Genomic DNA, 17,586 nt, shown 5'->3' with positions numbered 1-17,586 from the left:
CCACCGTCCTGTGCAGCAGCCTGGGAGTTGGAGTCGTAAGGAAGGTGGTCCTAAGGGAGGCCCAGGAGGTGGCAGTTCTTCCTCGGGCTCTCCAGGCCACTTTAGGCGATATACTGGATTCGGCAGTAAGATGGGTTTGGGAAAGCCCCAGGCCCCCACCCCTCCTTCTTCTGCGAAGGATGGGACGGCGGGGAAGGCGGCCCCTAGAACTCCCAAGTATGATTACCAGCCTACGTGCTATCACTGCCGAGGAAAAGGGCATTTTAAGTTCAATTGCCCAAAGTTAGTAACAGCTGAAACTCCCAAGTCCTCGCAGAAACCAGTTGCCTTGTTGGTGTGGCCTGACAAGTTCGTGGTGATGAGTTGACTGCTCCTTCAGGCTTTAGAAGTGAGAAGGCACGGCGTGTGCCTGAGTTGTGTTTGGAGGAGGGAGAGCAGGTTGGCCCACCTGTTCCTCCCCTGTTGCCTCGCCTGCACCTAAGGATAGTGAGCTTGACTGGTGCCGTCCTTTCCTGTGTGGAGGCACTGTCGAGATTGATGGCACAAAGTATCCCGTCACTGTACTGCGTGATACGGGAGCACAGCAGTCAGTGTGCCGAAATGTCACTGGTAGGAAGGTGACATCTAGCAAGGCAGTGTTGTGTCGTGGACTTAACACTGTGGAGGAGTTCGTGACGGCTGAGGTGACGCTGTCATGTCCTCTTGTCACTGCTACGGCTCAGGTAGCAGTGGCAGACGAACTGCCAGTCGCAGGAGTGGACTTCCTGCTTGGGAATGATTTGGCTGGTGGTCGTGTATGGATCCCAACCTCTGATGAGGATGAGGTTGCTGAAGAGTCTGGGCCAGTGGTGCAAGACTCTGTAAATGTTGTTACCCGCTCTCAGGCCCGCCGGGCTGAGAGAGAGCCTGTTACTACCCAGGAGGCTGCTAGCAGCCAGGTGGGATTGACTCCAGATGGGAGTAGCAGTGCTGATGTGGTGGAGCCAGTGTTGGGCTCACCATTGAGTTCTGGTGTAGAGGCTGACGGTGACGGCGTGGAGTCACTTGTTAATGCACCGGACTCGGCTTTGGGAGTTGTTGCTGAGAGTGAGGACGGAGTGTTGGGTGTAGCTGAGTTGTTTGATGGTTATCCTCACTCTGCAGAGCACTCCGGAGGAGCACTCGTGCTGAGTTGCTTCCTGGTGTGGAGGCTGAGGGCTCTGATGTTCAGCACAGGCCCCAGCATGATAAGTCAGGCAGTTTGTTGGAAGTTGGCGCCCAGGGTGGGAGACTTCCAGTTCTGCGGGGAGTTGGAAGTTTCTCCCCTGTGGAGCATCGTGGAGGCAGGGAGCGAGCTGTTCCCTTGCCTGGTGACTGCCTGGCTGGTGGTGATGATCCTTCTGAGGACTCACCGGATCACATGGCAGGAGCGGAGCAGCCTGGGCCAGCTCTCCGTCCTCGATGCCGTGTGGGACGTAGGGTTGCAGCGTTGCCTCAACCCCATGACCCTATAGTCCCCCTTTCTCTTACCCAGCTAGAGCCTGCAGAGCTCATTCGTAGGCAGCAGGAGGACCCGGCGTTGGCCTCCTTCTTTGCTCGAGTGGGTGAGGGAAGTGAGGAGTTGGAGGGCAGGGAGGAGTTTGTCTTGCATCAAGGGGTGTTGTGTCGTAGATGGCAGGAGAGTGACGGTGGTGAACTACTGCAAGTAGTTGTGCCGCATAAGCTGCGTGAGGCACTTGTGCTGTTGGCACATGAGGGGCCCATGGCTGGACACCTGGGCATCCGAAAGACCGTCGCTCGCCTGCGTCGCAATTTTTGGTGGCCCAGCATGTCTGGAGAAGTAGCCACGATTCTTAAGTGCTGCCACACTTGTCAAGTGGTGGGCAAGCCTAATCAGACACCCCCTGTGGCGCCACTCCACCCCATCCCTGCTGTTGATCCTCCCTTCACGAGGGTTTTGATTGATATAGTAGGTCCTCTGCCTACTACCAGGGCTGGTCACAAGTATTTGTTGACCATAATGGATGTTACCACGCGGTACCCTGAAGCAATTCCCTGAGAAGCACTCACTCTAAGGTGGTGCTGAAGGCTTTGTTAACCTTCTTTACACACTTTGGATTGCCAGCAGAGCTGCAGTCCGATCAGGGGACCAACTTTACTTCAAAGTTGTTTAAGGATACGATGACTGCGTGGGGGATCAAGCATATTGTGTCCAGTGCTTATCATCCGCAGTCTCAGGGAGCCCTGGAGAGACATCATCAAACTCTCAAGACCATGCTCAAGAGTTTCTGCATGGAGAGAGATAAGGATTGGGACGAGGGTGTCCCTTTGTCTTATTTGCGGTGAGAGAAGCGCCCACTGAGTCCTTGGGTTTCTCACCCAATCAGCTAGTGTTTGGACACCGAGTGGACCGCTCGACGTTGTTCGGGAGGCTTGGTGTCAGCCGTCGCCTGAGCGCCCTGTCTCACTGCTTAAGAGCCTCATGAGCAGTCGAGAGATTAGCCAAGGCATTAGAGGTGGCGCAGGCCCACCTGTGTAAGGCCCAGCAGAGTATGAAGGGGTATTATGACCGAAGGGCCGAGTATCGGAGTTTTGCCCCTGGAGATGAAGTGCTCGTGCTGTTACCACTTCAGGGCCAGCCGCTTGCTGCCCGCTATAGTGGCCCCTATGTTATAGAGAAGAAGGTAGGTGACCTCGACTACCTGGTGGTCACTCCTGACCGGCGCAAGAGGGCTCAGCTGTGTCACGTTAACATGCTGAAGCCCTATTTTCGTTCTACTAGCCAGAAGGGCTCTTTTAGTTCTGCCGTGCAAGAGGCATCTTCAGTTTTATTTTTCTGCCGGGAGGGAGAGGCTCCAGAAGTTATTGGGCCTGAACCTGTTGTTCCTACAGGGCAGTGGGAACGGAATAGCCTCCATCTCTTGAAAGAGAAGGTTGAACATTTAGGGGATCAGCAAGATGAGTTGCTTCGGCGGCTGAGGAAGTACTCCTCTGTGTTTAGCAGTGTCCCGGGCAGGACACAGTTGATAGAACACGATATTTATGTTGGGGACGAAAAGCCTGTCAAATGGCCCCCATACCGAGTGAGCCCAGGAGTACAATGTCATAGTAAGACATATAAGAGGAGCAGACAACGTTGTGGCCGATTGTCTGTCCCAGGGCCATTCCCTTTAATCAGTTCCATGCCTTTTAAAAAATTTTGTAAATGTTTTGTTTCCAAAATTTTTTCTTTTAAGGGAGGGCGTGTGAGGGGCACCGCATTATTTTCCGTTTATTTAATTATATTATATGCGTAGCCTATGGCCACCCCAGCGCGGGCCCCTCGGGCTGTTCTGTTGAGCAGACAACCCGCCCTCCTCTCCCTGTTTCTCGTTGTCTGGCGATCGCCTCAGTACCGAGTTAGCCTTTATATATATATATATATATATATATATATATATATATATATATATATATATATATATATATATATATATAAGCAATTTTTACATTATGTGATCTCTTCAGGAACATATCCCTCACATAAATCGATAAATACCTTTATAATGCCTATATGCAAAAAAGGAAAAATACAAGCCACAAAATTTGTAGACCAGTGTCACTGACCAATGTTGTGGGAAACTGTCTACAAAATTGTGATCAATTTAAAGTGGGTGGAATATCTGGAGGAAAATGAAATTACAAACAACTCTTAATTTGGTTTTAGAAAAAAGGAAGATGATGGGATAACAAATTTACTAAGTTTCTATACAAGAGTAATAGATGAGGAATAAGAAACAGGTGAAAGGGTCAACACAGTTTATTTAGATATCAAAAAGGCACTTGACAGAGTACCACATAAAAGACTTATGGAAGATAGAACACACAAGAGGAATATCTTACTTAAACTGGATGAAGGACTACTTAATAGAGAGAGAAAAATGAGGACTGTGGTAAGAGACATTTCACCAATTTCACCGTAACTAGTGGGATACCACAGGGATCAGTGATGCCACTAATAAGTGTTCCAAATATGTATATGTTAATGATATACATGAGGGCATGAGTAGCTACATATATTTGTTTGCAGATGAGGCAATATTTGTGAAAGTAGTAAAGAGCAATGAGAGCTGTGTGAAATTACAAAGAGATAGTGACAATTTGTGGAAGTGGAGCCAAAGTGGAAATTAGAGTTTATTGCTAAGAAATGCCATGTGATGGAAATATTTAGCTGACTAGAAATTAGTAGAAACAGAAATGTATTTTTCAGAAGCTATGAATTTCACTAATGGCTTCGAAAGTCACCAAAAATGCTAATTAACTGAAGAAAAATTTGTCTTGTTAATTATTGGTTATCAGATTTGTGGAACCAAACATGTAGCTTCTAAGGCATAGCAGAAAACCTTGGCAGCACTACTCCTTGTTGTCATGTACAGTAAAAGTCACAAATCTTGATCAATCTCATCTCAGTTTTTTTTTTGCATCTCAATTACACCAAAAAGAACTCATGATTCATACATATATCAATCAAATTACATACACAAATCTCAATTGCTGTCGTTTTCATCTGCTTACATTGTAACAAACATGGAACATGGTGATGCTATTTTTTCTATTGGTGTCCCACCTAACAGAAGCTTGCATTCTAAAATTGTGCTCTGTAAGCTTCAGGAAGGTTATGGAGGATTCTACAGTGCACTATATCAGGGTTATGATTTCACTCTAGACCTAAGGAAGCTCACATGTTATATTTGTACTTCCTACAGGGAGGACAAACCTCTCACAGGGCTCTGTGGCCTTGCTCCTTTTCTTGGGTACTTAAAACTTAATTTCTTTTCTGAATAATATCTACAGTGTCTCTGATTGACTGTCCCAAGCAAAGGAAGGGGTGGGGGTGGATGGTGGATGCGGGGGTTAACATCCCATGGAATGCAGCCATGCACTAGCCACCTGTCAGCTGTTCTAACCCAGCATGTGGTCAAGATCGTTTACCTGGATACCATTCACCATGTTTCCCATGGCCAATGGAAAAACCTGCAGGGGGGGGGGGGGTAAGAGCAAGAATGGAAGTTGAGGACCACAAGGTGTTGTGAAAAACTTTGAAATGAGAAACGAGATTATCATACAGGCAAAAGATTGAACAAATGCACAACAGAGAACTAAGATAAAGTTTTGTAAGTTCTGGAGTTTACTATATAAATTGTAATATTCATTGTGTGATACTTCAGGTGTAAGCCAGAAAGTTAACATAGTTGATAAAGGTTAGTTAGCAAGGCTTTGGTCCCAATTGCATTTTTACCCATAAGAAGTTAAATTCACATCTCAGTGTTTCAAATCTCGATCAGTGTTTTTGGTCACAATTATAATCAAGATTCAAGATTCTACGGTAGCTGAGTTTTTTTATTCAGATTATAGCACATTAATCACTCCTCTACAATGTGTGAAGTACAAATACTGCAAGCAGCATAAGGTCACATTGGCAGATTTTTTTGTATTTGAAGCTATGCCATTTGTAGAATGGTTTAAAGTTACCTATATGTCACCATGATACCCAAGTTCTAAGTGATTACACCAAAGATGCACTTTGGATGGTGTTATGGGCCCTAATATGGGTACCACTATAAATAAAATTGCCTGTGCTAATATTGGGCAGAAGCTGAACAACGCTTTTCACATGTTATGGCTATGTTATGGCTACAGCCCATAACATAAAATTTTTTTTTTTTTTTTTTTCATTTTTGAGAGCCATATTCAGATCAGATTTTTTTTTTTTTTCTTTTTTTATAGTTTTACTGCCAGATCAGATTTGAGGCATTCAACTGCTAGCAAATAGGAAAAAGGCAAAAAAAAAAAAAATCACATGACATTAACTAAAATATATCTAAGGTAGCACTTGCATCACTGTTCCTTGAAGCATCTCATTTTCATGTGGTTGAGTTTAATGTATTTTTTTTAATTCATAGAAAATGTCACAAAACATTGCATCAGACAGAAGTCTTAAATATCTGAAGTAAAAACAAAACTTTTGCTTTGCAGGATCTTGGGCATCCATCTGAGGAAAGGAAATCGGATGCTGGAGGAGGAATTCATTTATCCAGAAAAAAGGAAAAGTTCAGAAGTATGTTTGAGATTGGTTGCTTATAGATATTCTTTATTCAATAATTATATAGTACAGTATCTTGGATGCATTATTAAATCTTACAGATTCTTACAGATAACCTAGAAAAAAAAAGCAAAAATATGCCTGAGGATCCATTCTAGTATTTGCACTGCTGTATACATTCTCTGTGGTGGTGGTGGTGGTGAACTTGATCATTTTGATACATATTTTTAATTTCTGCTTTGTAATTAAGCTTTAACTCTTGGCTTCCCTATGCTTTGTCAAAAATTACTTTTAAATTTTACTATTGTTTAAGAATCAATTGCATACTAAGGCAATGCATTCCACTCATTTATCACTTACAGAAATAGTGTATTATCTTTTCAAGATGATACACTATTTCTGGTAGAGGCCAACATGGCCTCTACCAGCGCAATGGTGGTGGCAGCAAGGACGAAAGTGGGCGAGGGAAATGGGTGGAAAAACGGGAATTACAGCCTTTATATTATGTCATATTAGCTTTATTTGTTGTTTATTGGTCTGGTTTGTACATATGTTCCAATATGCGAAGGCAAACAATTTTATTTGAGCTCGAAAGATGGTATTTTAGGGGTCAAAAGAGAGACTTTGGCAATGACCAAAGACTGATTGAGGCATTTTTTAGGCAATTTATATGGTATAAAGAACTTGTGCTTGGCGAAATTCACATTTGGCGGTACTTTCGCCAGACTAATTAATTCGCTAAGTGCGGGGGCTTACTGTATACAGGGATTACGTAATTCAGAGGCAGACAAGGAAGCTCGTGTGAAAAACTTAGATCCTGAGTGGATGTTGCAGCCCCATATTTTCCATAGCTTATGTCAGCTTTATCCCATGTCTGAGGTTGATCTCTTTGCCACCCGAATTAACACTCAGTTATCTGATTATGTTTCGTAGAAGCCAGACCCATGTGCTATACATACTAATGCTATCACATTGACCTGTTCCAATAAGAAATTGTACATTTTTTCCCTTTCAGTATAATCTCCCAAGTTCTGCAGAAAATTCAGGAAGACAAGGTGACAGTCATGTTGATCCTACCTTTGTGGCCAACACAAGTCTGATTTCCAACAGCCCTCCACCTCTTAGCAGCAGGTCCTGTTCTCCTCCCTCAACATCCTCTAATGTTTCTGCAAAATCCAACCCTCGCACATCCTGGGGCCCAAGGGTTGGTCTTAACAGCAATGCTATTATCAGGGAATCCTTCACTAGTCAAGGCCTATCGTCAGACGTTGCCCATTTTTTGCTTAGTTCCTGGAGGGCAAGCACGAGGATTCAATATGGGCCTCACATAAAAATCTGGCTGTCTTTTTGCCTCGGCAGAGAAATTAATCCATTTCAGCCACCTTTAAATGTCCTCTTAGATTACCTCTTATCTGATTTTAAGAAGGAAACAGGCCAAACCTACAGCTCAGTGAATATAATACGGTAAGCTATTTCAGCAGTAGCAAGGATCAATCATCAGCCTGTGGGACAGCATCCCTTGGTTGTCAGATTTACTAAGGCAGTCTTCCAAGAAAAAACATCTTTTCCCTGATACTGTACCACCTGGGACCCTCACTTGGTCTTAGATTACATCGCAGGTCTTGGACCCAATGAGGAATTATCACTTATTGAGTTATCGAGGAAATTAACTATTCTAATGCTTCTACTCTCCGGTCAACATGGTCAAACTTTGCATTTATTAGACATTAGAAACACGACTGTCTCAGAGAGTCTCAAAGAGTCTCTTTCAGAATAGCTGACCCTCTAAAAACATCAAGGCTGGGTGACCATATTTCAGAATTAGTTTTTGTGGCTTATCCCACAGACAGGAGATTGTGTATAGTCATTTCCATTGTGAGTTACCTCGAGCGCATCTGCGCCCTCTGAGGGCCATTCACAGGCTTCTTCCTAACCATGAAACCTCCGATAAGGGTAGCCTCACAATATACTTTGCGTCGTTGGACGAAAGATATCATGCGATCTGCTGGCATTGACCTCAACATCTTCTCTCCTCACTCTACCAGGTCACCTTCAACCAATAAGGCATCCCTAAAACTCTCCCTGTCCACCATCATCTCCACTGTTGGGTGATCCCAGGAATCCACCTTTACCAGGTTCTACAAGCCACCTTCGACAATTTTCAAGAGCTATTTTTTCATAGCTCTGATTCTATGTACCATGATACCCCTTTGTGGGTTTTCTTGTTTCGTTTTGTTACTTTGGTTTTGTTTGGGGAAAATAGATTTTTACTCCTATTTTTCCTTATTCCTTTTCGCTGGCATAGTAGGTTTGAGGAACCACTCTAAAGCTCTCGTCTGCTACCGGTGACGTCAGTTAAATGGTCATGAAGTGAAATTGTACATTAAACAAATACTTACCAAGTGTGAAGTTTGATCTTGATTTCACGAACATTTAACTGCATCACTGAGGTAGTATACGCCCTCCCTGCCCATCCCTTTACTCTTGTGTCAATCTGTTTGGAACTATAACTTGTTTGCACACGCATATACTGGCTGCTTCCTCAAACTTATGCTCTGAAGGACTGACGTGCAACTGGAGATAAGAGCATCTCGTATACGTACTACCTCAGTGACGCAATTAAATGTTCGTGAAATCAAGATCAAACTTCACACTTGGTAAGTATTCGTTTAATCTACAATTGTTGTTTATAGACCTTAGTGAAGCTTCTCTTTATATATATTTCCGTTATGTAAACTCACCTGCATTAAAACGCTTCACATCAACAGACTATTCACTTCAAAGGACAACCTATCCACCCAATTAGTCCGTAGATGTGAGGTTCAATTGTACATGCACATTTGCTACACACACACACACACACACACACACACACACACACACACACACACACACACACGGCCCGGTAGCTCAGTGGTTAGGCGCTGGCTTCAAGCCAGATGACCGGGTTCGATTCCCGGCCGGGTGGAGATATTTGGGTGTGTCTCCTCACGTGTAGCCCTGTTCACCTAGCAGTGAGTAGGTACGGGATGTAAATCGAGGAGTTGTGACCTTGTTGTCCCAGTGTGTGGTGTGTGCCTGGTCTCAGATCTATCCCAAGATCGGAAATAATGAGCTCTGAGCTCGTTCCGTAAGGTAACGTCTGGCTGTCTCGTCAGAGACTGCAGCAGATCAAACAGTGAACACACACACACACACACACATAAATAAAGGGATTACGCAGAGGGAAATGGTAAAGGCACTAAAGGAAAATGAGTGTGGTGAGAGATATTGCTGAAAAGAAAAAATGTGTGATCATAATAGGATTGAGGGAAGAAACTAACAGGAACTGGCAGGACAGGAGGGATAAGAAAAATGACAGGATTAAGTCTTTACTGAACAAGATCTCTGTGGAAGAAGAGGACCTATATGCTGAGGTAGAAGAAAGTGTGAGATTGGGAGCTTTTGAGGAAGGCAAGAATAGACCATTAAAATTGAAATTAAAGTCTCAGGTGGCAGCGGAGGCCTTGTTGAGGAGGGCTTGGAAACTTAAGGACTCTGAGGAAACCAAAACAATTTACATAAGAAGAAATATGTCACAAGATGAGCAAATGAAAGTGAAGGAGCTTGTAACTGAAGTGAAGGAGAGGAATGACGAAAGAACAGAGGAGGAAAAGACCAAGTTTTTTGGGAGGATGAGAAATGGGAGGCTAAAGAAGTGGTGGATAAAACAGACGGAATAGACATTACATGGAAGAATGAGACTAGGAATGGAATAAAAGTGACTTACATGAACATAGACGGATTTCTGTCTAAAAGGCTAGAATGTATGGATTACCTAAGAAATAACAAACCGGACATAATGTGTGTAGTGGAAACAAAGCTAAGGCCCAAAATAAAGCTAGACTGGTTTGTTGTAAAACACTACAAAGTATGGAGAAATGATAGAAAAAATAAAGGAGGTGGTGGTATAATGGTTCTTACTAAGGAAGATCTGATAGTGAAGGAGGTGAACTATAGTAAGAGAAATGAGGAAGTGATAAGTATGCTTATAACAGATGGCAAGAGGGACATTAATATTATAACAGTATACATACCACCCAGAACCAGTGCTTGGGAATATGAACAGTACCAAATGGTGATGAGAAATACTCTAGACAGAATGAAGCAAGAACTCATCAGAAAGGATAGAGTGATGATAGTTGGAGACTTTAATTGCAAAGAAATAGTGTGGGAAGACTACGAAGTGGTGAACGGTGGTGAGTGGGCAGAAGAATTGTTAAAGGTAGCAACAACTTGATGACACAGTGGGTGAGATCACCAACAAGGTGCAGGGGACAAGATGTTGCAGCAAGGTTGGATTTGGTATTTACCAGGGCATCTCTAAAAGAGGAAATTGAACATGAATGTCCCTTGGGGAAAAGCGATCATGATGTCCTAAGCTTTGAGCTGGATACGGAATTAAGCACGAATAAGATTGTGGAACGCAGGAGGAAAAATTAAATTATACTAGGGCAAATTATAACCATATAAGGGAGTTCTTTAATGAAATTGACTGGTCCGTGGTATACCAGGAAAGGATATGCAATTGAAATACGATAAATTTATGGATTTGTATAACTCTGCTGTGAAAAGTTTGTGCCATATCACAGAAAGAGGACTTTAAATAATAAACAGTGGTTTAATAGAAATTGTGAAGAAGCAAAAAGAACAAAGAAAAGGCATGGAAGAAACTTAAGAAAAACAGTGATGTATTATCAAGAGAAGTTTACAAAACAGCAAGGAATAGATATGTTGAAGTAAGGAGAACAGCACAGAAGGAATATGAACAGAGGGTGGTGGAAAACTGTGATAGTGACCCAAAAATGTTTTACAAATTCATAAATGGAAAACTAAATATAAGGGAGGCAATAGAAAAGGTAAAAATGGGGAAGAAGTATATGAGGATGCTGGAGATATAGCTGAAATTTTGAACGACAACTTTTGCAAAGTGTTTACAAAGGAGGAGCATTTTATGGGAGGAAGGCCTACGGAAATAAGGCAAATGCAGGACATCATGGTTACTAAGGAAGATGTAAGGAAAATTATAAGCAATCTGGATATTAATAAATCAATGGGGCCTGATGGCATATCTGGGAGGTTGCTAAATGAATGTAAGATCAATTGTTGAACCCTGTATTTGATATTGTGGAAACCTCCATACGAACAGGATTAGTCCAGAAAGAGTGGAAAAGAGCTGACAATGTGCCTATATATAAGAATGGTAGTAGAATGGAACCGCTAAATTATAGACCAGTATCGTTGACTAGTATATTGTGCAAGGTATGTGAAGAAGTAATTAAAGCTAAGTGGAGTGAGTATCTAGAAAGTGAAAACATTCTGAGTGAAAGACAGTTTGGTTTCAGAAAAGGAAGATCGTGCGTATCCAATTTATTATGTTTTTATTCAAGAGTGACTGACATACAACAACATAGAGAGGGATGGGTGGATGCTATCTACCTGGACTTGAGAAAGGCCTTTGATAAAGTACCACACAATAGACTGATGTGGAAATTAAAGAAGATTGGAGGAGTAAATGATAAACTAGCAAAATGGATGGAAAATTACTTAATGGGAAGAGAAATGAGAAGTCTGAGTGGACGAAGGTAACCAGTGGAGTTCCACAAGGGTCAGTGCTTGGTCCCATCATGTTTTTGATTTATGTTAATGATATGCCAGTAGGAATTGACAGTTACATGAACATGTTTGCAGATGATACTAAAATTATGAGGAGAGTAAGGAATGTGGAAGGTTGTAGCAAGTTACAGGAAGATCTTGATAAAATATATGAGTGGAGTAAGGAGTGGCAGAAGGAATTTAATATAGACAAGACCCATGTTATGAAAATGGAAAGAAGTAGATACAGACCAAACTGGGATTACAGGCTGGGTGATGAGAAAATTAAAGAGACCAATGAGGAGAAAGACTTAGGAGTAACCGTGCAAAACACTTTGTCACCGGAGAAACACATTAACAAGATTTTTTGGAAAACATATAACATGCTTCAAAATATTGACCTTGCATTCCACTACCTAAATGAAGGAATGATGAAGAAGATATTATGTACCTTAATAAGATCCCAGTTAGAATATGCAGCTTGTGTCTGGTCACCGCATATGAAGAAAAATGTGAAAAAGGTAGATGGTACCAGGACTCAGGGAGTTAGACTATGAGGAAAGACTGAGGAAGCTGGGGCTGACCACATTAGAAGAGAGAAGAACAAGAGGAGACATGATAACTATGTATAAATTAGTAAACAAGATTGACATACTGGACAGAGAGTTGATAAAAGTGACCACAAGTAATCATCTCCAAGGACATGGAAAAAAGCTAATAAAATACATCTGTCTAAATGACGTGAGAAAAAACAGTTTCCCGCATCGTAGCATTGATAAGTGGAATCAACTGAGCAGTAATGTCGTTGATGCGGTGTGTGTTAATCAGATGAAAGAGAGATATGACAAGAATGGACAAGGAGACAGGACACAGAGAGCTTAGCTCGGGCCCTGTAATACACAAACAGGTAAATATAAATAGGTAAATACACACACACACACACACACACACACACACAAACACGGAGATTAAGCAAATGCACGACATCATGGTTACTAAAGAAGATATAAAGAAAATTATAAGTAACTTGGATATTAATAAATCAATGGGGACCTGATGGCATATCTGGGAGGTTGCTGAAAGAATGTAAAGATCAATTGTTGAATCCCATATTTGATATTGTGGAAACCTCCATACAAACAGGAATAGTTCTGAAAGAGTGGAAAAGAGCTGACATTGTGCCTATGTATAAGAATGGAAGTAAAATGGAACCGTTAAATTACAGACCAGTATCGTTGACTAGTATATTGTGCAAGGTATGTGAAGAAGTAATTAAAGCAAAGTGAGTGAGTGAGTGAGTATCTAGAAAGTGAAAACATCCTGTGTGAAAGGCAGTTTGGTTTCAGAAAAGGAAAATCGTGCGTATCCAATTTATTATGTTTTTATTCAAGAGTGACAGACATACTACAACATAGAGAGGGATGGGTGGATGCTATCTACCTGGACTTGAGAAAGGCCTTTGATAAAGTGCCAAACAATAGACTGATGTGGAAACTAAGGAAGATTGGGGGAGTAAGTGATAAACTAGCAAAATGGATGGAAAATTACTTAGTGGGAAGAGAAATGGGAACAGTGGTGAAAGGAAAGAAGTCAGAGTGGAAAAAGGTAACCAGTGGAGTTCCACAAGGGTCAGTGCTTGGTCCCATCATGTTTTTTTATTTATGTTAATGATATGCCAGTAGGAATAGACAGTTACATGAATATGTTCACGGACGATACTAAAATTATGAGGAGAGTAAAGAATGTTGAAGATTGTAACAAGTTACAGGAAGATCTTGATAAAATATATGAGTGGAATAAAGAGTGGCAGATGGAATTTAATATAAACAAGAGCCATGTTATGAAAATGGGAAGAAGAAGATACAGACCAAACAAGGATTACAGGCTGGGAGATGAGAAAATTGAAGAGACCAATGAGGAGAAAGACTTAGGAGTAACCGTGCAAAACACTCTGTCACTGGAAAAACATATAAACAAGATATTTGGAAAAACATATAATATGCTTCAAAATATTGGTCACTGGAGAAACATATAAACAAGATATTTGGAAAAACATATAATATGCTTCAAAATATTGGTCTTGCATTCCACTACCTAGATGAAGGAATGATGAAAAAGATACTATGCACTTTAATAAGACCTCAGTTAGAATATGCAGCTTGCGTCTGGTCACACATGAAGAAAAATGTGAAGAAGGTGGAAAGGGTACAGAGGCTGGCAACAAGGATGGTACCAGGATTCAAGGAGTTAGACTATGAAGAAAGACTGAGGGAGCTGGGACTGACCACATTAGAAGAGAGAAGAACAAGGGGTGACATGATAACTATATATAAATTGGTGAACAAGATTGATATATTGGACAGAGAATTGGTAAAGGTGACCACAAGTAATCATCTCCGAGGACATGGAAGAAAAACTAATAAAAGACATCTGTTTAAATGACGTGAGAAAATACAGTTTCCCGTATCATAGTATTGATAAGTGGAATAAACTGAGCAGTGATGCCGTTGACACGATGTGTGTCAATCAGATGAAAGAGAGATATGACAGGAGTAGACAAGGAGACAGGACACAGAGAGCTTAGCTTGGGCCCTGTAATACACAAATAGGTAAATACACACACACACACACACACACACACACACACACACACACACACACACACACCCTTGACTCAAACTTTAATGTGATATATTGCAACACCTACACCAACCTTGCAGTCCTTTTCTGGGGAAGGGACCATAAATGTTCCCAGATCAAACTGCTTTATTGATATTGATCCTAAATGTCTGACATCCTCATCAACTTTTTTTCATTAGATTCTGCAGCATTTATGGTCTGAGATTTAATTTTCATTCTGTAGAACATAGAATTTTTTAAGTAATATCCATTTTTATCTACATACTTACCCATAATTATTAATTATTGCTTAAACCCTCCACCCTACAGCAAAGTTACATAATGTCCATTAGCTCGCAAGAGAACAACGAAAGAAAAGAACTTGAGTTCCCCTTTCTGTTCTCTGAGAAAAGGTGCACAGATCGTTTTCTACAACCCCTCGGTACCAGCCAGCTTTCCCCCACAATTCATACTCTAAAAAGGTCAAAGAAGGGAGGGAGGAAGGGAACATGAATTATAATTAATAATTATGGGTAAGTATGTAGATAAAAATGGATTTTATTTAAAAAATCCTATTTGTTACTACACATACTATTACCCATAATTATTAATTATTGCTTAAAAACTGATTCCCAAGTATAGGAGGGAGGATGACCATTCCTTTAACCAGTCTGAAAAGATTCGAAAAGGAAAACAAAAACAGAACCACACTTGTGCAACTTACAATGAAGAGGTCAAGTCCTGGGAAGTGTAGCACTAGCCTCCATGTCCAAGGGGAAGTAAAAGGGAAAAGAAGCAGCCCATCCAACATCCCACCAGGAAGGTCAACTCCATGCTAGATACTAACACCTCTGTTATGCGTTCAGCACAAAGAGATGGGTCTCTGACACGGAAGCAATAATCATTCCAGGGAAAATCAGCATAATACCTCCTCGGGTCCCCCCAACTGGCAGAGGCAAAACGCCAGAGGCACCTTCGCTTTTGGGGATCCTGTGGAGGGATTGGAAAAATAGGACAAGATACAGAAATAGATTGTGATCGGAGGAGCCCAACGGAGATGAAAGGGTGACAGCATAAGCAGAAGGGTTAGAGGTGAGGAAGAGATCAAGAATGTTGGGCGTGTCTCCAAGACGGTCAGGAATACGAGTAGGGTGCTGCACCAATTGCTCTAGGTCATGGAGGATAGCAAAGTTGAAGGCTAGTTCACCAGGGTGGTCAGTGAAGGGAGAGAAAAGCCAAAGCTGGTGGTGAACATTGAAATCTCCAAGAATGGAAATCTCAGCGAAAGGGTAGAGGGACAGAATGTGCTCCACTTTAGAAGTTAAGTAGTCGAAGAAATTACTATAGTCAGAAGAGTTAGGGGAGAGATAAACAGCACAGATGAATTTAGTTTGAGAGTGACTGTTAAGTCATAGCCAGATGGTGAAAAATTCGGAAGACTCAAGAGCGTGGGCACGAGAGCAAGTTAAGTCATTGCGTACATAGACGCAACATCCAGCTTTGGAATGAAAATGAGAGTAGAGAAAGTAGGAGGGAACAGAGAAAGGGTTACTGTCAATTGCCTCAGACAGCTGTGTTTCGGTGAGGAAAAGTAGATGAGGTTTAGTAGAGGAGAGGTGGTGTTCCACAGATTGAAAATTAGATCTAAGACTGCGAATGTTGCAGAAGTTAATGTAGAAAAAGTTGAGGGAGGTGTCAAGGCATTTGTGGTCTTCAACAGGAGAGGTGTCCAACCTGGGGACATTTTTGGTCCCCTCCCCAGAGGGGGACTCCGAGGCATTGTTTATTTGGGGTCCCATTTTTCTTTTAAATTTTGATTTGGAGTGTGGTAAGTGCATGTAGTTTTGTGTGAAGAAGGAGAGCTGTCTTTAGAGGGTAGGCTGTGACTACCCCCTTGAGTTGTGAGACACAAGGGGAAACATTCAACGAGATCACAACTAGCTTTAATGGAAGGTTCACAGCACCTCCTGAACTAGTGCTATTAGATCTCAATTGGAGTAAGTGCCCTGGCACTGCTGAGGGTATGAGCTGTGCACCACCTTATTTAATTTTCGGCATGCATCATGTTTACACACACTGCGTTTCTGTCTGCGTTTTGCTTTCCATGAAGGAGGACACCCATACCCACCTGGCTGAGCTTCCTGCCTCTGCACAGGAGGATGTTTTGCTGATTCACGAGGATTTTCTTGGCGTTGCTGGCTATTCTGGCTCCCAGTCTTCCACAAGATCTTCTAGAAGAATTTGCTCAAGACCAGCATGCACATGGGTCTTGTATAGTCTCCTCCACAACCCTCATTTAGTTTGTGTTAGGTAATGGAATATATGCAGCCCAGGTAAGAAGTGTGATGAGTGTGCTAACTGGAGCTGTTATAAAGTGCGTGCCACATTTAAGTACCAGTGCAGTTTGGGTCACAAGAAGGTTGTCAATACTAAGTATAGGTGCAAGTCTGATGACCCACTGTTACAGCTTAATATCCCCAGGGACTTGGGCAGTTTGTCACCAAACACAGTGCCGCATCCTGTTCAGGAGGTTGGGGGACTCATGATCGTGAGTCTCCTTTGTTCTTTCCGATCTTCCCAGGGGCTTGGGGGTTTGGCTGTGGATGGTAGTGTCCTGTCCTAGGATGAGCTCACAGATGAAGATTCAGCTTCTTAGCAGGGCTGTAACCCTCCATTTGCTATTGATCCTTCTTTATTATTGAAATATTGGCAGGAGGAAGTGCTTGCTTCTGTTAATGATCTTGTTGCTTCTCAGTTAAGAGGTTTATGTAATTTTGTGTCACCCACTACTGACCCTCCTCTTTCAGCCCTGCCCTCATCCTCAGAGGGCAGTTCAGTGTCCCATCTACCCAGAGTCCTGATGCAAAAAGGTGTGTGCAATCACACAAAGTCAGGGAGGCAGGGGGGACCGTCCGGGGACTAGAGGTGCCTCGTAATCATTCACATCCCTGAAATGATGAAGCTAGGATGATCAAGAAGTCCCATCCCACCTCATTGGTGACCAAGGTGACCAGTAGTGACCAGGCCCATTCTCAGGACCAGTCGGTGGTGGAGGGGGACAAGGGGAACCTTCCCTGGGACCTTGGGTAAAGATGCAGCCTGGGGTGACAATTGGCACCTTGCCTCATACCCCCAGCTACAAGGTGGCATGCTCATGCTCCCCCACCCCCTCTTGGGCTGCCACCTCTTTCCTTTCAGCCAGCAAGGGCCCAGTGTCACATGATCCCCCTATGGCCACTGCCTTCTGTCTGAGAGCGGACAGTCCCACACTT

The 17,586-nt window shown here is 42.5% G+C and overlaps 1 protein-coding gene across 1 annotated transcript in view; it reads left to right on the top strand.

Annotated features, from left to right (window-relative positions):
- The first annotated feature begins 5,999 nt into the window (after window positions 1–5,999).
- LOC123500438 overlaps window positions 6,000–17,586 on the top strand; it is a 76,673-nt gene continuing 65,086 nt past the window's right edge. Inside the window, exon 1 of the mRNA XM_045249157.1 lies at window positions 6,000–6,076. Within this exon, the coding sequence (XP_045105092.1) occupies window positions 6,029–6,076 (48 nt within the window). The 5' untranslated portion in view covers window positions 6,000–6,028. The remainder of the gene's footprint in view (window positions 6,077–17,586) is intronic.

The sequence above is a fragment of the Portunus trituberculatus genome, unplaced genomic scaffold, assembly GCF_017591435.1.
Source record: "Portunus trituberculatus isolate SZX2019 unplaced genomic scaffold, ASM1759143v1 PGA_scaffold_238__1_contigs__length_215716, whole genome shotgun sequence".
NCBI lineage: Eukaryota > Metazoa > Arthropoda > Malacostraca > Decapoda > Portunidae > Portunus > Portunus trituberculatus.
The sequence above is the reverse complement of the archived record's forward strand: the minus strand, read 5'-3'. Positions and strand labels throughout refer to the sequence as shown.